General features: G+C 46.3%; 1 protein-coding gene across 1 annotated transcript in view; it reads right to left on the minus strand.

Annotated features, from left to right (window-relative positions):
• Positions 1 to 438: 438 nt before the first annotated feature.
• Positions 439 to 25,276, minus strand: part of LOC134341996 (zinc finger protein 850-like) — a 31,147-nt gene continuing 6,309 nt past the window's right edge. Inside the window, exons 2-4 of the mRNA XM_063039930.1 lie at positions 23,766 to 25,163; positions 2,746 to 2,772; positions 439 to 2,578 (exon numbers count right to left, since the gene is read on the minus strand). Of these exons, the coding sequence (XP_062896000.1) occupies positions 1,418 to 2,578; positions 2,746 to 2,772; positions 23,766 to 24,860 (2,283 nt within the window). The 5' untranslated portion in view covers positions 24,861 to 25,163 and the 3' untranslated portion in view covers positions 439 to 1,417. The remainder of the gene's footprint in view (positions 2,579 to 2,745; positions 2,773 to 23,765; positions 25,164 to 25,276) is intronic.

Below are 25,276 nucleotides of genomic sequence, written 5' to 3' on the forward strand. Positions count from 1 at the left end.
CTCTGTAGCAGCAATGTTTAGGTTATGTCCAGAGATAACAGGGTTTAGGAGTGCGGGGCTATCCAATGAGAGAAATGTTCTTTCTTGTGAGTCTGGAAGAGAGATTTTCATGGTCTTTTGCTGGGGAGAGATGAGAAGATGTGAATGGAGAGAGTGGGACCTTTTTCTCTATTTTGTTTACTTCAGTAAACATATAGTCAAAGTAAGAATTATAAAGCTCAATTGTTTCATCGTACATTGTGTACCGTTTGTTATTTCAGGTGTCATGTACTCCATGACGGGAATGAAGAACCAGCAGAGATGGAAAACACTTTGGAGTCCAGTATCATTAGAAACTAATAATATTTATTAGTAACTACACAATACAGTAATATAAATGTAGATAAACCAAAGAGGTTAGTAATGATTACATAAAAGTAAGTGTGGAATATATATGTACAAAAAACCAAGCTTCTTTAAGTCTAAGGGTAAAAAGATACAGTCTTACAATGATGAGTAAAGTTCAGTTCAGTTCATGGTATTCAGTTTGGCAGTGATGGAGAGAGAGAGAGAGAGGGAGAGATTTGAGTCTTCAGGTGAGCTGACGCCGTCAATCTTCTCATTGTCCTTCAAAATCCTTTAAAAGTCACTGACTGTAACTTTAACAAAGGGGACTGGTTTTCTGTGGTGGACTCATGGACAACTCCCCACCAGTCAACCCCTTTCCTCTTTCCACTGCAAGAGCGACAGATCAATCCACCAGATCGATCCTCCAAAACCCACTTTTCCTGCAGCCACAACAATGCTCATTCAGTGTCCAAACATGTGTCTGAGATCTATCATCGGACTTCCTATTTTACCTTCCCGTGCTGACCATCAACTGTCATTCAAATAACTTCTCCATCCTCTCTCTGTGAAAGAAATCCAAGCAGGCAAAAATCCTTGAAGAAAGTGTCAACAACCTGCTGAAAATCATAACATAGAGTGTCCATTAAATAACACCGCCTTCGGTCACCAGAGCAACTTACGAGCTGCTCAGTGCTGTCTCCAACTGAGCAGAAATCCTGAAGTTAACCAGTTCTTTCTCGTGCGTTAAAGTGACAGTCCAACAGTTAGTCTTTGTCTCTCTCTCTTTCAAAACAAGATACCGATGTTAAATAACTCTCTCTCTCTCTCTTTTCAAAAGCACAGTCAATAGGGGTAATTGAGCAGAGTTCATAGGGGTAATTCAGGACCGCGTCACACAGGGTACTGATTTGTAACAGGGGACACATGGCACAGCACCACCCAAACAAAATTTCTGAAGTTTGGCCGGGCTGGGGGGCTATCAGCCCCTATATTAAGCTACCAGCCGAAGTGAGAGTTACATTATGTTAGATGACTGCGTGAATCGCTTCCCACATTCACAGCAGGTGAACAACCTCTCCCCAGTGTGAACTCAATGATGCACATTTGGTTGATGTGGCTGAGAGAATCCCTTCAGAAAGTCTGAGCAGGTGATCAGCCTCTCCCCAGTGTGAACTCGCTGATGTACTTTCAGATAATATGACTGAGTGAATCCTTTCCCACAGTCTGAGCAGGTGAACGGCCTCTGTCCAATGTGAACTCGCTGATGTACCTTCAGTTCAGATGACCGAGTGAATCTCCTCCCACAGTCTGAACAGGTGAATGGCCTCTCACCAGTGTGAACTCGCTGATGTAACTTCAGTTCAGATGACCGTGAGAATCCTTTCCCACAGTCTGAGCAGGTGAAAGGCCTCTCCCCAGTGTGAACTGTCATGTGTACCAGTAGGTTGGATGACTGAGTGAATCCCTTCCCGCAGTCTGAGCAGGTGAACGGCCTCTCCCCAGTGTGAACTCTCTGATGTACCTTCAGATGAGATGACTGAGTGAATCCCTTTCCACAGTCGAAGCAAGTGAACGGCCACTCCCCAGTGTGAACTGACCTGTGTACCAGCAGCTGGGATGACCGAGTGAATCCCTTTCCACAGTCTGAGCAGGTGAACGGCCTCTCCCCAGTGTGAACTTGCTGATGCACCTTCAGTTCAGATGAGCAAGTGAATTGCTTTCCACAATCTGAGCAGGTGAACGGCCTCTCTCCAGTGTGAGCTCGCTGATGCACCTTCAGTTCAGATGACCAAGTGAATCTCCTCCCACAGTCTGAGCAGATGAACGGCCTCTCCCCAGTGTGAACTCGCTGATGTAACTTCAGTTCAGATGACCGAATGAATCCTTTCCCACAGTCTAAACAGGTGAATGGCCTCTCCCCAGCGTGAACTGACATGTGTACCAGTAGGTTGGATGACTGAGTGAATCCCTTCCCGCAGTCTGAGCAGGTGAACGGCCTCTCCCCAGTGTGAACTCTCTGATGTACCTTCAGATGAGATGACTGAGTGAATCCCTTCCCACAGTCTGAGCAGGTGAATGGCCTCTCTCCAGTGTGAACTCGCTGATGCACCTTCAGTTCAGATGAGCAAGCGAATCGTTTTCCACAATCTGAGCAGGTGAAAGGCCTCTCTCCACTGTGAACTCGCTGATGCACCTTCAGCTGAGATGAGCAAGTGAATCCCTTCCCACAGTCTGAGCAGGTGAACGGCCGCTCCTCGGTGTAAACTCGCTGGTGAGCCATTAGTTCAAATGACCGAGTGAATCCTTCCCCACAAATTCAGCAGATCACCAGCCTCCGCCCAGTGTGAACTGACTGGTGTGTCCACAGATGGGCACACCTACTGAATCCCTTCTCACCCACAGAACAGGTGAATGGACTTGCCCAGTGTGAACTTGCTGGTGGACCTTCAGTTGAGATGACCGAGTGAATCCATTCCCACTGTCTGAGCAGGTGAATGGGTTCCCCCCTGTGTAAAATGACGGGAATGCCAGTCGGTCAGATGATTGAGTGAATCCCTCCCCGCAGTCTGAGCAGGAAGGATGATCGAGTGAATCCCTTGCTCCACTTCTTAAATATCTGGTCAGAGACTGCAAAATTGGCGTGTTGTGTTCGAGATTCCAGTAGATAAATTCCTTGTCATTTTTAACCTGTAAAAAAATTTACAAAATCCATCAACAGGGGCAGGACAACATTTCAGATGAGATCACTTGAGTTGTCAAGGTGTCATCTGGCATCACACTGTTACAGTGAAGTTCAACCCAAGTTGGAGAGAGAAATCATCTAACTAGGCACAGTGCTGGTATCAGGAATGAGCATTAAACTCTCTAATGGTCTTCCTGTCTCAATAAGAATGGAGCATTTCTGCCATCCCCAATCTGTGACCTAGCTCAGTTTGACTCTCTCCATTGGCATTATTCCCTGTTCCCACTGAGCTGCATGGGTGCCTGGCCCCACAGTAACTGAAACACTCTCACACAACTAGCCGGCAGGGCATTCCACGCACCCACCACTCTCTGTGTAAAAAACTGACCCCTGACATCCCCTCGGTATCTATTTCCCAGCACCTTAAAACTATGCCCCCTCGTGTTAGCCACTTCAGCCCTGGGAAAAAACCTCTGGCTATCCACATGATCAAAGCCCCTCATCATATTATACATCTAAAAAAGGCTCTAAGCATAAAGAAGGAAATTATACATTGTTTTGAGGATTTGTTAGAAGTATACAAAATTATAAGGGTATGAATAGGGTAAATGCAAGCAGCTTTTTCCAGAGGTTGGGTGGGATGACAACCCGAGGTCATGGGTAAGTGGGAAAGGTGAAAATTTAACAGGAATATTTGGAAAAGCGTTTTACGGAAATGGTTGTGAGCGTGCGGAATGAGATGTCAGCACAAGTAGTGAATATGAGCTCAGTTTCACCATTTAAAAGAAGTTTGGATGGGAGCCTGGATGGTTGGGGTGTGGAGGGCGATGGTCCCAGTGCAGGTAGTTGCATTAGACAGCTTGAATGTTTTTCCAGCATTGACCAGATGGGCCAGATAGCCTGTTTCTGTACTGAACTTCTCCATGTTTCTATGACAGAGAAGCTGCCCAAACTTGTTTGGAAGGGAAAAGTTGGGAGTGACAATGGAGCAGCGATGGCTGGAGTTTCTGGGAGCAATTTGGGAGCTCAGTGATGTGAAAGATGTGGAAACATTGGAAAGGCAGGAGGACACAACCGTGGTTGAAATGAGAAGCCGAAGCCAACATAAAAGCCAAGGAGAGGGCAAACAAAAGGGCAAAAACGATTGGGAAGCCTTTAGAAACCAACAGAAGACGACTGAAAAAAAAGTCAGATGAGCTCAGAGGGTGGAATTATGATATTGTAGTCATTATCGAGTCCTGTTAGCACCCAACAGTCTGAGGCATTTAGAGGAACAAAATATCCGGGGCCTCAATATCTCTTGAAAACCAAGGTTCCCTGCACCAGTTAACTTTCAACTTTTATTTTGCAGGCACATACAAACTCTACACCCTCAAAATTTCACTTCTGAATGCCTCCCACTTACCAAGTACTCCTTTGCCAGAAAACAGCCTGTCCCAAACCACACTTGTCAGATCCTTTCTGATACCATCAAAATTGACCTTTCTCCAATTTAGAATCTCAACCCGTGGTCCAGAGCTCTCTTTTTTCCACATTTGCTTTGAATCTCATGGCATTATGATCACTAATTTCTATCACCAGCCCTGGATCATCAGCTTATTGCACACTTCTACGTCGGGAATTCTATGAACAGATTAAGGGCACATTTGATAAACTCTACCCCATCTAGTCCTTTTACAGTATGGGAGTCCCAGTCAATATATAGAAAGTTAAAATCACTTTCTGAATCAACTTTTGTTTTGTGGCATGGTCTGCGATCTCTCTACAAATTTGTTCCTCTAAATCCCTCAGACTGTTGGGTACAACCAAGTCCCAATAATGGCTACAATATCATAATTCCCTGTCCTGAGCTCATCTGGCTTTCCTACGATGCTTCTTGCATTGTGATATACACAGCTCAGCACATTCATCACACCATTCACAACATGCTGGAGGTACTCAGCAGGTCGGGCAGCATCCGTGGAAATGATCAGTTAACATTTCCGGCCATAACCCTTCGTCAGGACTGAAGAGGGTAAGGGCAGAGGCCCAATAAAGAAGGTGGGTGGAGGGTGGGAAGGAGAAGGCTCCATGCTCAACCATTTGATTGCTGACTGTATCTGATGTCTGAACAACATCTGACTGGTGTCAAGAAAACAACCTCTCCCTCATTGTCACAAAACATGCATCATTGCTGTTGCAGTTTATGTTCCACTGGATGCTAATGCTAAAGTAGCCATGAAAGACCTCAGTGCTGCTATTAGCAAGCTGCAGACATTGCATCCAGACGGAGCTTTGATTTCTGCTGGGGACTTTAATCATTGTAACGTGCTTCCAAGATTTTACCAAAATGTATTACGCACCACCACGTGTAATAAAACCTTAGATCATGTCTACACAAATGTGGCTGATGCTGACAAACTCACTACCCTCCCCCACCTGGGACAGTCCGACCATCTTTCACTGTTTCTGCTTCCCAAGTATAGCCCGGTCACTAAAAGTGTGAAACCCACAATGAAGACTATTCAGATCTGGCTGGAGGGGGCTGACTCTGCTCTTCAGCACCAATTCCAGCACACAGACTGGAGCACGTTTGCTGCCCATGCCACCACAGACTCTCAGATTAACATTGATTTATATACCAACTCTGTCCTTGAGCACATCAACAAGTGTGTAGATAGAGTGACATTACAAAAACAATAAAAGTTTTCCCCAATCAGAAACCATGGATGAACAGAGAGGTTCACCTCCTGCTCAAAACCAGAGATTCAGCCCTCAGGTCTGGAGACCGGGAGGGTTACACCTCAGCCAGGGCCAACCTGAGGAGGGGAATCTCTCAGGCTAAACACATAAACAAACAGAGAATCGAGGAGCATTTCAACTCCTCAGACCCCTGGCCCATGTACATGGCATACAGGTCATTACAGACTTCAAATCTCCTAGTATTGTGCCCCCTTCCAGCTCTGCTACCCTCCCTGATGAGCTCAATTACTTCTACGCTTGCTTTGACCGACAGAACATGGAGGTCACCCTCAAAGCAGATCTCCCACCTGGTGAACTGTCTCTCTCACGTTCCACCTCCGATGTTTGTGCCACCCTGAGCAGGGTGAATGTACGGAAGGCAGCTGGTCCGGATGGAATACCTGACCATGTGCTCAGAGTCTGTGCAGGACAGTTGGCCGGGGTCTTCACGGACATTTTTAATCTGTCCCTGGCCCAGGGTTTTGTCCCCACAAGCTTCAAGATCGCCACCATCGTGCCAGTACCGAAGCATTCCACTGCCACGAGCCTGAATGATTTCCGCCCAGTTGCACTCACCCCCATCATTGCAAAGTGCTTTGAGAGACTGGTTGTATCACATCTGAAATCCTGTCTTCCCACTACCCTGCACCCCCATCAATTTGCCGATCGCACCAACAGGTCAACAGAGGACGCCATCTCCACAGCACTTCACTCTGCCCCGACCCACCTGGACAGCCCCAACTCCTACGTCAGAATGCTGTTCATTGACTTTAGTTCGGCATTCAATTCTGTAAGCCCCTTCAGGCTGATCATCAAACTTCACCAGCTTGGTATCAGCTCATCCCTCTGCAATTGGACCTTGGACTGTCTGTCATCCGTATTGTACTGTCTCAGTACTTTTATATTTGTGTGCTGTAGTACTTTTTATTCTCAGTTATTTTGTAAATAACACTATTCTTTGCATTTCTGGTCAGATGCTAACTGCATTTCATTGGCTTTGTATCTGTACTTGGCACAATGACAATAAAGTTGAATCCAATCTAATCTAAAAAAAAGCAAAGGAGCTGATTGTGGACGACAGGAGGAATGGAGACAGGCTAATCCCTATTGACATCAATGGATCTGGGGTTGAGAGGGTGAACAGCTTTAAGTTCCTCAGCATAAACATCACCGAGGATCTCACATGGTCTGTACATACCGGCTGTGTTGTGAAAAGAGCACAACAGCACCTCTTTCACCTCAGACGGTTGAAGAAGTTTGGGATGGGGCCCCAAATCCTAAGGACTTTCTACAGGGACACAATTGAGAGCATCCTGACCGGCTGCATCACTGCCTGGTATGGGAACTGTACTTCCCTTAATCGCAGGAACCTGCAGAGAGTGGTGCAGACAGCCCAGCGCATCTGTAGATGTGAACTTCCCACTATTCAGGACATTTACAGAGACAGGTGTGTAAAAAGGGCCCAAAGGATATTGGGGACCCAAGTCACCACAACCACAACCTGTTCCTGCTGCTCCCATCCAGGAAACGGTACCACAGCAAAAGGACCAACAGGCTCCGGGACATCATCTTCCACCAGGCCATCTGACCAATTAATTCATGCTAATACAATTGCATTTCTATGATATATTGGCAATCCTATGTATAACATATCTATTGTAAATTATGAAAATTACACATTGCACATTTAGATGGAGATGTAACGTAAAGATTTCTACTCATGTAAATGGGTAAAAAGATAGCGCCATTAACTGGCGACTCTGTGCATGCTCTCCTGAGCAAACTGTCCTATACACAAGAAACCCTTCTAAACCTCCAATCTGCTACATATAGCAAGACCAACAACACCCTGGCGAAGCTACTGACCCAGCTGGAGACCACCATGCCAGAATTGCTTCTTAGACTCCGGACCGCACCCGGACCCAACCAGTGAGGCCCACCACGTTCCCGGAGACCTGTGGTCTGCTACCGTGCCGAAGCACTTGGAGACACGGCCCATTCCGACCAGTACCTCTCCGGAACAGACGACCACACAGAAGTGACGGCAGAGACCTCAAGGTGCCCCAGACGCTTCCCCGGAGCGACCAGCATAAAACCCCATTAGTGGCTATCCACAGCTGCCAGAAGTGAAGCCTCCGCTGCCGACCTCGGAAATCGAGCCCGAGGCTCGGCTGGAGCACAGGCCTCCGTAACAGTGACTCGGCTTACGGACTTGTTTCAACCAGGAGCCCGGCCATCCGGGATTAAGTGTCGGCTTCGGTGCCCGACCCAATCGACAGCTCGGGCCCCCGGCAGCTGGAAGTGGCAGCGGAGCCTCCCCCGTCACTCGGCCCGACCTGGAGCTCCCAACGACGAAACCCACTGATCGAACCCAGTGGGATGCGTCCACCAACCTCAAAGAGCTGACAACAACACACTGCATCGATGGAAACCTGGAAAGATGCACTATTTACCGAGGAAACGTGGGAAAAGAGCTGGGCTGCTGGTCGGATTGAAGCTGAGGGGCTTCAGGGTCCTATACCCACCATCCTACTAGCTAATGTGCAAACCATAGAGGACAAGGTGGATGATCTTAAAGGGAGACTCACCTACTGCAGGGAGATGCAGAACTGCTGTGTATTCTGTTTCACCGAGACCTGGCTCTCCCCTGCCACCCCCAACTGTGACATCCGACTGGAGGGATTTTCGATCCATTGGATGGACCGCACGGCGTCTTCCGGCAAGACGAGGGGAGGTGGTGTCTGCCTACTGATCAACACCACATGGTGCTCGGATACAGTGGCACTGACAAGCTCCTGCAGCCCGGACCTGAAACATCTGTCGGTGAAGTGCCGTCCCTACTATCTGCTAGGGGAATTCACATCTGTCATGTTACAGTGGTCTACATTCCCCCCCAGGCGGACGTGGAGTGTGCTCTGAACATACTGTATGCCAACATCAGTGAACTTGAGACCAGGTATCCGGAGGTTTTGCTCATTACAGCCGGGGACTTTAACCAGACCAACCTCAGAAAGGCGCTACCAAAGTTATACCAGCATGTCTTCTGCCCCACTAGAGGCCCGAATATACTTGACCACTGCTACACAGCAGTCAAGGATGCCTACCGTTCCGTCCCACGACCTCACTTCGGAAAATCGGACCATCAGGCCGTACTCCTGCTGCCGGCTTACAAACAGAAACTGAAGCGGGAGGTCACGGTGTCAAAAGTAGTGTCGCGTTCGACGGAGGAAATGGATGAGGTCCTCCGTGACTGTTTTGAATCGGTGGACTGGTTAGTATTCAAGGACTCGGCAGCTAACCTCGATGAGTATGCCTCAGCTGTCACGGACTTTATTTGGAAATGCACAGAGGACTGTGTGTCTCGCAAGGCGATCTGGGTATTCCCTAACCGGAAACCTTGGATGAATTATGAGGTCAAGTCCCAAAGGCTAGAGCTGCGGCTTTTAGGTCCGAGGATACCAGTCGCTACACGGAATCCAGGTGTGAACTCCGGAAAGCCATTAAGGGCGCCTAGAGGCAATATCGAGCCAAGTTGGAAGCCCAGGCTAACCAAAGGGATGCCAGTAGACTATGGCAGGGTCTAAATGAGATCACTGGGCACAAAGAAAAGCTGGGAATATCAATAACTGTAGCGCTTCTCTTCCTGACGAACTTAACCTATTCTACGCAAGATTCGAACAGAAGAGGAGCATCCAGCTCCCTCCGGATGAACCGGACCTGGTGACATCGAGATTCATCGTCACCGAGGAGGCGTTAGAAGGGCCTTCCTGAAGATAAATCCAAGGAAGGCGACTGGCCCAGATGGCGTCCCAGGACGGGTTCTCCGGGCCTGTGCAAGCGAGCTAGCTGGAGTGTTTGCTGACATCTTCAACTGCTCCTTGCTTCAGTCTAAGATCCCCTCATGTTTTAAGAAGGCAATGATAATCCCAGTGCCGAAGAAGAGCAAGGTGACATGCCTGAATCACTATCGACCTGTGGCTCTGACGTCAATTGCTATGAAGTGCTTCGAGAGATTGGTTATGGCACACATCAACCACAGCCTACCAGTCAACCTCGACGTTTTGCAATTAGCCTACTGGAGCAACAGGTCAATGGCAGATGCCATCTCTCTGTCCCTACATTCCTCCTTAGAACACCTGGAGAATAAAGACACATACATAAGGCTCCTTTTCATTGACTACAGCTCTGCCTTTAATACCATCATTCCAAATAAACTGATTCCTAAGCTCCAGAACCTGGGCCTTAGCACTCAGATCTGCAACTGGATCTTCAACTTCCTTACAGACAGGACCCAGGCTCTAAAAATAGGGGACAAACTACTAAGCCCCCTGCTGTACTCACTGTACACTCATGATTGTGTAGCCAAGTTTCCTTCAAACTCAACATATAAGTTTGCTGATGACACAACAATTGTAGGCCGTATCTCGGGTAATGATGAGTTTGAGTATAGAGAGGAAATTAAGAACCTGGTGGCATGGTGCGAAGACAATAACCTATCCCTCAACGTCAGCAAGACGAAGGAATTAGTTGTTGACTTCGTAAAGAGTAGTGGACTGCACGACCAAATTTACATCGGTGGTGCGCAAGTGGAACAGGTCAATAGCTTTAAGTTCCTCGGGGTCAATATCACAAATGACCTGACTTGGTCCAACCATGCAGAGCACACTGGCAAGAAGGCCCACCAGCGCCTTTACTTCCTGAGAAAACTAAAGAAATTTGGCCTGTCCCCTAAAACCCTCACTATTTTTTATAGATGCACCGTAGAAAGCATTCTTCTAGGGTGCATCACAACCTGGTATGGAAGTTGTCCTGTCCAAGACCGAAAGAAGCTGCAGAAGATCGTGAACACGACACAACACATCACACAAACCAATCTTCCGTCTGTGGACTCACTGTACATCGCACTCTGTCGGAGCAGTGCTGCCAGGATAATCAAGGACACGACCCAGCCAGCCAACACACTTTTCATCCCTCTTCCCTCCGGGAGAAGGCACAGGAGCTTGAAGACTCGTACGGCCAGAGTTGGGAACAGCTTCTTTCCGAATGTGATAAGACTGCTGAATGAATCTTGACCCAGATCTGGGCCGTACCCTCCAAATATCCAGACCTGCCTCTCCGTTTTTTTGCACTACCTTACTTCCCATCTTTCTATTTTCTATTTATGACTTATAATTTAAATGTTTAATATTTATTAATTTTAACTATTTTTAATATTTAATATTTGTAATCCAGGGAGCGGGAAAGCGCAGAATCAAATATCGCTGTGATGATTGTATGTTCTAGTACCAATTGTTTGGCGACAATAAAGTATAAAGTATAAAAGTATAATTGTCCAGCATTGAGAACATCTACCATAAACGCAGCCTGGGCAGGGCGAAAAGCATTATCAAGGATGCATCTCACCCTAACCATGGACTTTTTACTCTCCTCCCATCTAGTAGGCGCTACAGGAGCCTCCGCTCCCACACCAGCAGCCACAGAAAGAGCTTCTTCCCTGAGGCTGTGACCCTGCTGAACCTCACATCACAGCGCTAAGCAGTATTGCATCCGTATTGTACTGTCTCAGTACTTTTATATTTGTGTGCTGTAGTACTTTTTATTCTCAGTTATTTTGTAAATAACACTATTCTTTGCATTTCTGGTCAGATGCTAACTGCATTTCATTGGCTTTGTATCTGTACTTGGCACAATGACAATAAAGTTGAATCTAATCTAATCTAAAAAAAACAAAGGAGCTGATTGTGGACGACAGGAGGAATGGAGACAGGCTAACCCCTATTGACATCAATGGATCTGGGGTTGAGACGGTGAACAGCTTTAAGTTCCTTGGCATAAACATCGCCGAGGATCTCACATGGTCTGTACATACCAGCTGTGTTGTGAAAAGAGCACAACAGCGCCTCTTTCACCAGAAGCTTGGGATGGGGCCCCAAATCCTAATAACTTTCTACAGGAACACAATTGAGAGCATCCTGACTGGCTGCATCGCTGCCTGGTATGGGAACTGTACTTCCCTTAATCGCAGGAACCTGCAGAGAGTGGTGCGGGCAGCCCAGCGCATCTGTAGATGTGAACTTCCCACTACTCAGGACATTCATAGAGATAGGTGTGTAGACAATAGACAATAGTTGTAGGAGTAGGCCATTCAGCCCTTCGAGCCAGCACCACCATTCACTGTGATCATGGCTGATCATCCACAATCAGTACCCTTTTCCTGCCTTCTCCCCATATCCCTTCACTCTGCTATCTTTAAGAGCTCTATCTAACTCTTTTTTGAAAGAATCCAGAGAATTGCCCTCCGCTGCCTTCTGAGGCAGAGCAATCCGCAGAACCACAACCCTCTGGGTGAAAAAGGCCCCAAAGGATTTTGGCCACCCAATTCACCACAACCTGTTCCTGCTGCTACCATCCAGGAAACAGTACCACAGCAAAAGGACCCACAAGCTCTGGGACATCATCTTCTACCAGGCCATCAGACTGATTAATTCATGCTGATAGAATTGCATTTCTATGTTATATTAACTGTCCTATGTACAAACTATTTATTATAAATGACCATAAATTATACATTGCACATTCAGACGGAGATGTAATGTAAAGATTTCTACTCCTCATGTATATGAAGGATGTATGTAATAAAGTCAATTCAATTCAATTCACCCTCTCCACTATCTGTTATGTCAGTCTGGCTCCCATTCCCCCTACAACTTATTTTAACCACATCACCCTCCCCCCACAGTAGCACGCGCAAGCCTCACCACTGGGATATTAGTCCCCACTTGTTCTGTTCCCCTAACTAACGAATCCCCTATCGCCCCTTTGACTTTCCTCTGCCAGGTAATCCCCACCTCTCAACAGTTTCTAAAGTGGTCTACCTGTTGTTGTGTGGGATAGCCACAAGAGTACCCTTCGATGGCTATTTAACCTCATTCCCCCTCCTGACTCTCACCCAGTTTCCTGTGTCCTGAACCTTGGGTGTAATTCACCTCTCTTCATGTCATATCTGTCCCAACGCGTCCCCCCGCCCCCCACCACCAACTCCTGGATGATCTGGAATTCATCCATTTCAAGTTCCAACTCTGTAAATTGCAGGGTTACAAGCTGCAGCTGGATGTACATCTTGTAGGTGAGGGCATCAGGGACACTGGAGGTCTCCCCACCTTCCCACCAATGTCCCCTCTAACTTGTAATGACCAGTGTGCACATAAAGCTTTTACTATGCATTTTTGTAACTCAGTGGCAACATGGGCAGAGTATACTTTAAGTAGAGAGGTATTCATTTTAACAGCTAGCAAATCACTGTCAATAAGAACTTTGATGTCCTCTGGGTTTGATCAAGTTCATCTGCACTCTCACACAACCTGTATAGTAGGCCTGTAGTGGGTAATGAAGGATTTCCTCTCCACAGCTGTTCCACACTGTCCATATGTGATTTGCTTGCTAAAGGACGCTTAAAAAGGTCAGATTTCCAAATATCACTCCACTTCTTCCCACTTGCAAATCCTCCAGCAACCTTTACATCGCCACAATACACACAGGTAACACCAGTTTCTGTATTGTACATAAATATTTCCCCTGAACCCTCCCCCAGGTGACTGATGGTGGTGAACTCAGTGATGGCAATGCCAATGAATATGAAGTATTATGTCTTATTGGAGTCTGGCACATTTGTGATGTGAAAGCTACTTGTTGCCCAGGGCAAAGGTGTTTGATATCATTATGTACCCAGAGAGAGTGGGACAAAACATGTCCTCACAGGTAGAAAAGTCCAGAACAAGAGGGGGTAGAACCAGCAACAGACACAAAATGCTGGAGGAACTCAGCAGGCCAGGCAGCATCTATGGAAAAGAGTACTAATGCTGAGTTCCTCCAGCAATTTGTGTGTGTTGCTTGGATTTCCAGCATCTGCAGATTTTCTCTGGTTTGTGACTGGAGGCAGAACAAAGGTGATTTTCTCAACAGCTGATGTAAAAGATTTTGTTCCCTTTCTCCGAGTTCCCGATCCTTGCATTTAGACAGCTGGAGCTCAGCTCTGTCTGAGAGATCCATCGGTTCCCATTCCCTCATCAGCCGGAAGCTCCCCGGGGCCCGTGTACGGATGGTGGGGCTGAGACAGAGGGAAGAGCGCAGGACTGTCCCGGGATTGCGGGTCACGGAGTCCGGAGCTCACAGCAACTACCCGAAGTCGGTGTTGAAAACGCCCGCCCGGTGAGACCCCCAACCCGGAGATCCCTTCTTACCTCAACCGATCATCCGGGGCCTTTTGTGCACCGCGCGCTGGTGAGCTCGAGCTTGGTCGGTTTAACGGCTGGGCTACTAATCACGTGACCAGCCCCTCCCCCACCGCCGTCAACAGAGGATTCACGCGCAGCGCTATTCCCATTGGTGCGAAGCGATGTCAATTACTGCTTCCAACCAATACCCGAGGCGGACCAGCCGAGAGGGCGTTACCCCCGCTGACACGGTCTCCCAAACTTTCCGTCACGGCGGGACAACCGTCAAAGTAAATGTCCGCTTTCTGATTTATTTCCATTTCCCTCCGAGGGAAGTTGGGGCGTTTGTGAAGCGTCTCCTGCGGCCGGAGTCTGATGTGTCGCTGAGAGGTAGGAGGAGACCGCTCGGCCCGTCGGTTTGATGCCGGTTCCCCGGGGAGGGAGAGGGGGATTTTATTGAAAGGATGAAGACGGTGAGAGAGGGGGCGGACAGGATGTTTGTCCCGGTGGGGACAGGAGGGGCTCATCTGTGGAAATGTCTGAGCCCACGGTGGTGGCGAGCAGAGGGATTCACCACATTGGGGGGCAAACACCGGCAGACTGTTGCCCTGCAAGCGGGGCCAATGGTCCGGGCAAAGTGACAATTATTTGTGTTTTGTTGAGACTGTACCTGGAATATGGTGTAAAATCCCGCTCCCCACACTAACACGGGTTATACAGACCAAAGAACAAACTGCCGGAGGAACTCAGTGGGTCGGGCAGCATCTGTGGAGGGAAATGGACCGTCAACATTTCGGGCCGAGACCCTCCCTCTGGACTGAGAGTGGACGGGAAATAGTCAGAGAAAAGAGGTGAGGGGTGGGGATGGGGCAAGAGCTGGGGAGTGAGAGGTGGATCCAGGTGAGGGGGAGGTGGGAGGGTCGAAATAGTGACGGGGTGGGAGCTGAGTGGTTGGGGCAACACGGGGCTGCAGAAGATGGAAATTAATTCCATAGAGGATTAACAAAGAGGCTACAGAGTATTTGTTATAGAGAGTGCAATGAAGATTCACCAGACTGATCCCTGGAGTGGTGGGGTCATCATATGAAGAAAGATCAAATGTGATAACCCTTTATTTAGAGAATTGAGGACTGAGAGGTGAACACATTGAAATACACAACATCATTACCGGTTGAACCAGGGATCCCAGTCTCTGAAAAAAGGGGTGGACTGTCCGGGACTGAGATGAGGGGAAATATCTCCACTCCGAGGGTGGTGAATGTCTGTAAATCCCCACCACAGAGGGCGGTGAAGACTCAGTGATTGTCCTCACATAAAACAGAGGTCGGCAGATGTGTGGAGACCGGAGGGATCGAGTAAATGAGAATCGGGCAGAATCATGTGGCTGAGATGGGAGAGCAGCCGTCATCTTGTTGATGGTTAGAGGGGCTGAATGGCCACCTCTTGCTGTTTCTCACTTGATGTTTCAGTGTTCCTGTTCAGTGAGGCCGGAGGAATGTGAATAGAAATTAGTGTTTATAAACATAGACTGATTTAAATGAAACCAGCACATTTCCGTTTTGGGTCTGAATTGTGTGTTGGACCGGGATGGGAATCGAGCCTGTGACTCTCTGACCTGGGGGTGGAGGGAAAGGGACAGGGACGATCTGGAAGAAAAAGTAAAAATGTATCTTGTGTAAATATGGAATAATGTGGGAAATGCAGCAGATGGGTCGGGCAGCGTGTGAGGGGCGAGGAGCAGAGTCAGCGGATCAGATGGGAGACCCTCCACCCGTCAGGTGATCCTGTTTCCTGTTCACGTTTTTCCACAGATCTGCAGCATCTGCCGGTCACTGCTCTACGTGTCCGTGTAGCTTCATCTTTCACCCATTCAGACAAGGCAGTGAGATCCGGATCTGTCACGTCCTCTCGTTGTGGGTGGACAATGATTTTTTCTGCAATATTTTCAGCATGTTTCTATATAACCACATAACAATTACAGCACGGAAACAGGCCATCTCGGCCCTTCTAGTCCGTGCCGAATGCTTACCCTCACCTCGTCCCAGGCCTCAGATCATAACCACTGGGCTGAGGCCCAAGACTAGGTCTCATTCCACTGTTTGTACCTGCTGAAGTGCAGCCAATGTTTTTGGGTGTCTGACCCATTTATGTGAGAATTTAGCCTTTTATATTTTCTGAGCTTCTCATAAGTTTAGTTATACTTTAGTACCGTTTAGTTAAGCTTCACTCCAGAATTTCAAAAGCAACAACCCATTCAGTCAAATAGTTCCACACATTTAAAATAGTTTATTACGTTTATTAATTTTGTACTACTTATATAATTTAACTATTTAATATGTATATTCTTATTTTAAATCACAATGGTTAAAATCTATTGCTATGAATTAGGTTCTATTGCTGCCGCAGAGACAATGAATTACATGACATCTGCCGGTGCTATTGAACCTGATTCTGATAATTGGTCTGGGAGACCCACCACCGGTCACCTGATCCCAGTTACCGCAGATCGTAATGCGAGACTGAAGCCTTTTCTATTTATTTGTGTTCCTCAGAAATGACAACAGTTAAGTTTCCTTCTGTGGTTCCAAAGCAGAAGCTCAGTCTGTCTAATATCTCCACACAATTAAAATGGGGAATTTGTTTATCCTTATCACGTACTGAGCTACAGTGAAAATCTTGCCCGACCTACCATCCACACAGATCGATACATTACAACAGTACATTGAGCTGATATATGACAAAACAATAACTGTAACAAAGCATTATGGCTGCAGAGAAAGTGCAGTGCAGATAGACATATGGGGCAGGGTCACGTCGAGTTACATTGTGAGGTCGAGTCCATTTTATTGGACCGGAGACCATTAATTTGGCTTACAACCGCAGACAGGAAGCTGTCCATGAGCCTGGTGGTACGCTCTTTAAGGGTTTTGTATCCCTTCCCCGATGGGGGATTGGGTTTGCAGCAATAATGTCCAAAGTTGTGGGCATCTTTGTGTGCACGACCTGCTTTCCCGAGGCAGGGGAAGTGTAGGAAGAGTCCATAGTGGGGAGGCTTGTTTCTATGATGTTTCCAGATGAGACCAAAGTTCTCTGCAGTTCCTTGCAGTCATGGCAGAGCTTTAGCCATACGAAGGCGTGAAGTATCGACAAGAAGCTCAGAGACCTCGGCCTTCACCCTGCCTTGTGCAGCTGGATCCCGGACTTCCTGTCAGATGGCTGGCAGGTGGTAAGAGTGGGCTCCCTCACCTCTCTCTCTCTGACCCTCAGCACACACACCCTACAGGGTTGTCTCCTTGGCCCTCTCCTTTACTCTCTGTGCACCCATGACTGTGTCGCCACCCACAGCTCCAATCTATTAATTAAATTTGCTGATGACACTAATTGATTGGCCTAATCCCAAATAATAACTTTCAATTGATCAAATGCTTCCTGACAAGGCTTGGTCCAAACAAACTTTTCACCCTTCTTCAGGAGATTAGTCACAGGAAGAGCGATATCAGCAAAGTTCTTACAGAACTTACGATAATATCCAACCATTCCCAGAAACCTTCCAAGAGCCTTCTTACCAGTCTGACACAAAAACTGTGGGTCGTCTGTCTAAGAAAAATAACAAGATGGCTTGAGTGGCAAAAATAGATTGAGGTGCTTTTATTTACAAAAATAGTGAAAAATCAAAAACTTGGAGGTCCACATCAAAACAAGAAGATTTTTTATATATATATATACAGCTTGCAATTGTCACCTGTCTGGTTAACAGCCACCCTCAGACTAAACAAAAAAACAACCCAAAGCCTTGGTAACCCGAGGTTTATAACTGCTAAGCCAATCCCCCTAGACTAACCAAAAGCTAATTAACTCAATTATCTTCCATTTCACACAATCTGAAACTCTACCGCCAGTTCTCACAATGAACACATATACTTCATCATAGGATTCACCATTTCCCGGTTAAATAACTTGTATAAACCCCAAAACTTTACCACAAGGTGAGTAAATAGGTAACATAACCCTTGTCCCAGGTAAAGATGGTATCCTCCACCATCGGCACACCTGTGCAGGTTGCTGCTGCCTCTATATAAGACAGCTCTATGCAGCAGCTCTGTTTCAGACCCAGTGACTGTGGAGGAGAGAGACGTCAGATTATCATGACACTTCGGCAAAACACTTTTTGGAAAGATGAATATGAATAAATTGACCTGAGATAATAAAACTGTGACAGTGTTTTTCTTTTTTTCATACCTATTATTGCTGGGGTTGAGTGTAAAATTGTGACTGTTGATTTATTGAGATGCGTTCACTCACCACAATAACAGAGGGAATAATGTGTGTGGATGACCCTTTGAGTGTTTTACTGAGTGTGCCATGAGACGTCTGTACTCAGTGACGGGCCTTCGTCACACAGTCGGAATAGGAACTTCAGAAATTGCCTGGATTTTGCCTGCACAGGAGCCAACTTGCCTTGACCTACAACACAGCCAAGATAGATCACAGTGGCATGGCCAAATTCACTCTTAGCTAAGTCAACTGTAAGGTTGGCCCTGGAGAGCCTGTCAAACAGCTTTTCTACTAAAGAAATATGCTCTTCCCAAGTGTCACTCCCTGTGACTAAGTCATCAATATAGGCATCTGTGTGTCCTAACCCTTGAATTACAGAATCAATCATTCTCTGGAATGTTCCTGGAGCATATTTCATTCCAAATGGCGAAACATTGTATTCATACAACCCAGAAGGTGTCACAAATGCAGAAATTTCTCTACCTCAGTCCGTCAATGGAACACACCAATACCCTTTCACAGAAAACAACAGGAATTCTGCAGATGCTGGAAATTCAAGCAACACACATAAAAGTTGCTGGTGAACGCAGCAGACCAGGCAGCATCTCTCAGAAGAGGTGCAGTCGACGTTTCAGGCCGAGACCCTCCGTCAGGTCTCGGCCTGAAACGTCGACTGCACCTCTTCCTAGAGATGCTGCCTGGTCTGCTGCGTTCACCAGCAACTTTTATGTGTGCAGCTACCCTTTCACAGATCAATCTTTGTAAGAAATTACCTTTTCCAACCTTATCGATGCAATCATCCACCCTAGGAATAGGATAGGCATCTGTTTTTGTTACTGCATTTACCTTCCTATAATCAGTGCAAAATCTAACACTATCATCAGGTTTGAGCACAATAACACAGGGTGAGCTCCAATCTGATGTTGAAGGCCTAATAATACTATTTTCCAGCATGTATTCAATTTCTTGCTCAGCCAATTTACACTTCTCTACATTCAGCGATATGGGTTTGTTTAATCAGTTTGGCTTGACCAATATCTACGTCATGTACTGTGACCGTGGTTTGCTTCGGAACATTGGGAAATAAATCTTTAAACTTTAGAATTAATTCCTTCAGCTGTTCTTCTTGCTTTGGCTGCAGATGAGCCAACTTGTTTTGAATGTTTTCGAGAACAACCGAGTTCATTAGCCTAACTGGGACCATGTTTGGTTTGTGAAAAGTTTCAGACAAGTCAATTGTTTCATTCTCAGGGTTGCCAGATTGTTATGTGTGACAACACTCACCGATGGTGCCTGCTTGTCAGAATAAGACTTTATCATATTGATGTGTACCACCCGTGTTAGTTTACATCAGTCATGTGTTTTAATACCATAATTCACATCATTAATTTGAGAGACTATTTCATACGGTCCATTGAATTTCGCTTGAAGTGGATCCATCAACATTGGAGATAAGGCAAGCACATTATCCCCCACCTAGTATTTTCTTTTGTTTTGGTCCGCTTATCATACCAACACTTCATTTTGTTTTGAGAAATCTTTGAGATTTGTCTGGCTAGACTACAGGCTTGGTGTAGTTTATTTTTGAACATCATCCCACTGTTCTTTTAACAAGGTCAAAGGTCCCCTCACTCTATGACCAAATACAAGTTCAAATGGACTAAAGCCCAGTGACTCCTGTACCGACTCTTTTAAGCCTGATTTATACTTATGCATCAAGTGTACGCCGTACCCTCGCTGTACCCTACGCCGTAGAGGGACAGGCACCTCCTCAAAAAAGTAACTCACGCATTGCGGTGACGCAGACCGCAACCACTGTGATTGGTCCGCTTGGTAGCATCGCATTTCCTCCTACACATTTCTGGTTGCTTTTCTCTGCCATGTCTGTACACTGATGCGAAATAAATGCTTGGAGACAATGAACCAAATCGTCAAATCTACCTGCCGACATGGGAAAATATTTGAGATGCATTTCCTCATCCATGTCTCTCACGAAGAAGTTCAACAGTGTCAGAGAAACCCCACTGCCAACTTGCATTTTGGTGGTGAAGTGCAGAGTGATGCAGACACAACTATGCATGCTCGCTACGGCATAGGGCTATGCAAAAATTAAATCAGGCCTACGGTGTAGGATACGGCGTATCCCAAACGCACAAGTATAAATCAGCCTTTACGGTGAACAAAAGCAAATGTATTCCTTCATCCCACTCTTGTCCATTTTCAACACAGTACGTCCTAATCATTGTTTTGAGGGTAGAATGAAATCTTTCTAAAGCTCTTGTGATTCCGGATGGTACGCAGACGATGTAATTTGTTTAGCTCCCAGTTCGTAAACTACCTGCTGGAATAATCCAGATGTAAAATTACTTCCTTGGTCAGACTGGATTTCTTTAGGCAAACCAAATAAAGTAAAGAAAACTTGTTTGGAGCCTTCACCACAGTTTTAGCTTTAATAAAATTTGGAAAAAGGTTCACCGAATGCAGGTATAGGCCGGAGTGGGGCCACTAGGGTGACCTGATTAGGTTTACCCACAACTTGACTAGTGTGACAGGTTCTGCAAAAGGTCACAATACCTTTCCTCAAATTCGGCCAGTAAAATTCTTTCATAATCCTGTTTACAGTTTTATTCATGCCAAAATGGCCACCTACGGGCATACTGTGGGCCAAAGTTAAAATTTCAGTCCCATAAACTTTAGGAACAATTGCCCATTCCTCACTCGCAGGTATAGCAGGTGGCCTCCACTTCCTCATAAACACTCCATCCTTGAGATATTACCCTCCTGTCATTTTCTTAATCTCATCATCTGAGAAAGATGTTTCTTACAAAGCTTCAATCTCAAGGTCTCGGTTCTGTTCTGCTATAAACTCCTTCCTAGACAGGGATAAATCTTTCTCATCAGACTTACTACCTGAATCCTGTTGAAACAATGAAGGCAGAAAAGTCCCTGACAAGTCATCATAACCTGAATCCCGATTTTGGCTATCTTGGGTATCAGAATCATGCTGCACAGAACTGTCTGCATTGGCAGACTTTTTAGCCATACTTCGAGTTATTGCGATAAATGTTAAAATCCATCTGTGGGTCGTCAGTGGTTGGCTTAGTTGTCAACTGCACTGCAGGAACAACTTTACCATCTGCCAGGTCATTCCCTAACAGCAAAGTAACATCTTCCACCTGTAAACTGGAGCATAATCCAATCTTAACAGGTCCCGAAACCAACCCTGACTGTAAAGTTACCTTGTGCAATGGAACAGAAACAATGCTGCCCCCAATGCCTCTAATAAGATTTACCTCACCTATCTCAGTCTCATCACCAAACTTTAGAATGCTGTCTAATATAAGTGACTGAGAAGCCCCAGTATCTCGAAGAATTTTCACTGGTACCAGGGTTGACCCTTCCATTACTAATACAAACCCATCTGACATAAAGTGATCGAATCCCTTCTCAACTCAGTCAGACCTCTCAGTCCTTAACTGAGCCGCAACAGAATGTTCAGAACCATGTGGGTTTATAGGTGCTTCAACATACTGATCAGAGGTATTTGGGACTGCCTCCTTTTCCTTTTTCTTCTTCAGGACAGAACAATTTGCCATCATATGACCAGCTTTCTTACAATAATAACAAGAGAGACCAGAATATTTCTCCTTCAACTGCTTCCCTTCATCCTTACCCTTGTCACTAGTCCCAGCTTTAATTTCTGGTTTACTCAGGTTATCCCTGCTACTCTTTTGGAAACTCTTAATCGGGGTAAACGTAACCTTGTGGGTTAAAGCAAACTCATCTGCTAATCCAGCAGACTCCTGCAAAGCGGCAGCATCCTTTTCATCTAAATACATCTTTATGTCACCAGGGACGCACCTTTTGAATTCTTCAATTAAAACCAACTCTTTCAAGCTGTTAAAATCATCATTTACATTTTTATATGTGCACCAGTGGTCAAAACACACAAACTTCTCATAAGCAAATTCCATATAAGTCTGGTTCACAGGTTTCCTCGAATTTCTAAACTTTTGCCTGTATGCTTCTGGGACCAACTCGTAAGCCTTGAGCACAGCCTGTTTCACTATGTCATAATCAGCTGCTTCATCAACTGTCAAAGCAAAATAGGCTTGCTGAGCCTTCCCCTTAATTACACTTTGTAAGAGAATAGGTCAACCCTCTTTTGGCCGTTTCAAACCCTGAGCAACCTTCTCAAAATGCTGAAAGTATTTATCAACCTCTGCCTCGTCAAATGGAGGTACCAATTTAACTTCCCGACAGGCCTCAAACTTATCACCAGAGTCTAACGCTAGACCCCTTTGCTGCAATCTGTCTATCTTTTCCAGCTCGAACAGCCACTGTCTTTCTGCTTCCTCCCTGTTTTTCTGCCTCTCCTCTCTGTTTTCCTGCCTGTCCAGCCTCAATCTGCCTCTGCCTTTTCACAGCCTCCATCTTTAATTTTGCTAACTTGTACGGGAGCCCAAGCTCACTAGGTTTACCTTCAGGAAACACCTCCAACTCCTCCACTTTAAACACACCCTCAGATACATAACGTTCAGCTATTATCCTCTGCATCTGTGACCTCCTCATTGTCGATTTCACCTTAGCAAGTTTTAACCTTTTAGCAATACTCAACAACTCAATCCTTCTGGTGTCCTTTAATGCCTCAGAGGTTGGTGCTTCCAGAAATCTATCAACATCCATTGCTGCTGATTTTCCACACACAAATAAATCAAAAGGGATTTCTCCAATGAAATCAATAATTAATCAATACGCCTCCAAATCTTTTCTTATATAGGATGCAGGCCCCAATTTTGTCCCTGTACGCTTTAGAAATGAGTCCTAAACAAAAGTTAACAGTGTTATGTGTATATATGTGGGTAAATATAACTCCCAAACTATTGAGCTCAGGGGAAACAAGGCTTGGAGTCTTGAGATGGTAAACTATGAAAGTTCAGTTCAACCACAGAATAGTTGAGGAGAGAGAGATATTTGTAATCCAGGGTAAATGTCGAGAGAAGCCAATAACGTTGACTTCCACAGCATCCATGGTGGTAAAACGAGAGAACAGTCGCTGTAGATTTTATCTGTCGTCGTTCCAAATCCACATACAAATTATCACCGAAAGTGACTTTTCACAAGGGGTATTGTCTTCAAGTGAATTTCCACACCACACCCAGGCAAGGGTTAACACATAAGTGGTCTTCACAGGATACCCCAAATCAGATCCACTCCTATGGAACAAACGAGATGACAACCACACATTCGATGTTCACTGAATCGATAATTAACCCACCCTTGTGGGCAGAGGAAAGTTCGAAACAGTGACCCTTGGCCAGTCGTTCCCTTGTTTCAAACCTTCCAGTTTTCCTCCTTCATCTCTGTCTGACTGAGTATCTGTGTCCTTGGTTAAAACTAAACAAGCTGTGAGCGATGTAAACAAGCTGCAAGTCAGACTGATTCGCCTTCTTAATCTCTCTCTCTCTCAAAATGACAGTCCACAGCAAACGAAACCTAGGGATTCATAACAATGGCCACTCCCCATTGTGAACTGACTGGTGTGCCAGTAGTTTGGATGACTGAGTGAATCCCTTTCCACATTCTGAGCAGGTGAATGGCTTCTCCCCAGTGTGAACTCGCTGATGACTCTGTAGGTTGGATGCCTGAGTGAATCCTTTCCCACAGACTGAGCAGGTGAATGGCTTCTCCCCAGTGTGAACTCGCTGGTGTCTCTGTAGGGTGGATGATCGAGCGAATCTGTTCCCACATTCTGAGCAGGTGAATGGCTTCTCCCCAGTGTGAACTCGCTGATGAATCTGTAGGTCGGATGACCAAGTGAATCTCTTCTCACAGACTGAGCAGGTGAATGGCTTCTCCCCAGTGTGAACTCGCTGATGACTCTGTAGGTGAGATGACTCAGTGAATCTCTTCCCACATTCCGAGCAGGTGAATGGCTTCTCCCCAGTGTGAACTCGCTGGTGTCTCTGTAGGGTGGAAGAGTGAGTGAATCTCTTCTCACAGACTGAGCAGGTGAATGGCCACTCCCCAGTGTGAACTGACTGGTGTTCCAGTAGTTGGGATGACTGAGTGAATCCTTTCCCACAATCTGAGCAGGTGAACTGCTTCTCCCCAGTGTGAAGTTGCTGATGACTCTGTAGGTGGGATGACCGAGTGAATCCCTTCCCACAGTCTGAGCAGGTGTACAGCTTCTCCCCAGTGTGAACTCGCTGATGACTCTGCAGGGTGGATGACAGTGTGAATCCCTTCCCACAGACTGAGCAGGTGAACGGCTTCTCCCCAGTGTGAACTCGTTGATGACTCTGTAGGTTGGATGACTGAGTGAATCCCTTCCCACAGACTGAGCAGGTGAATGGCTTCTCCCCAGTGTGAACTCGCTGATGTACCAGTAGGTTGGATGACTCAGTGAATCTCTTCCCACAGACTGAGCAAGCGAACGGCTTCTCCCCAGTGTGAACTCGATGGTGTCTCTGTAGGTCGGATGACCGAGTGAATCTCTTCTCACATTCTGAGCAGGTGAATGGCTTCTTCCCAGTGTGAACTCGCTGGTGTGTCAGTAGGTGAGATGACAAAGTGAATCCTTTCCCACAGACTGAACAGGTGAACGGCCGCTCCCTGGTGTGAACTTGCTGGTGTGCCATTTGTTCAGATGACCGAGTAACTCCTTCCCCACAAATTCAGCAGATGACCAGCCTGTACCCAGTGTGAACTGACAGGTGTGTCCACAGGTGGGAAGATCGACAGAATCCTTTCTCACACACTGAATAGGTGAATGACGGGAATGCCAGTCGGTCAGATGACCAAGTGAATCCCTCCCCACAGTCTGAGCAGGAAGGATGGTCAATTGAATCCCTTGCTCCACTTCTCAAACATCTGGACAGAGACAGCAAAACTGGCGTGTCGTGGTTGAGATTCCTGGAGACAAATTCCTTCTTATTTTTAACCTGTAAAAAGATTTACAAAATCCATCAATGGGTGTAGGACAACATTTCAGATGAGATTACTTGAGTTGCCAAGGTTTGATCTGGTATCACACTGTTACAGTGAGGTTCAACCC

This window comes from Mobula hypostoma, unplaced genomic scaffold, assembly GCF_963921235.1.
Source record: "Mobula hypostoma unplaced genomic scaffold, sMobHyp1.1 scaffold_151, whole genome shotgun sequence".
NCBI classification, from domain to species: Eukaryota; Metazoa; Chordata; class Chondrichthyes; order Myliobatiformes; family Myliobatidae; genus Mobula; species Mobula hypostoma.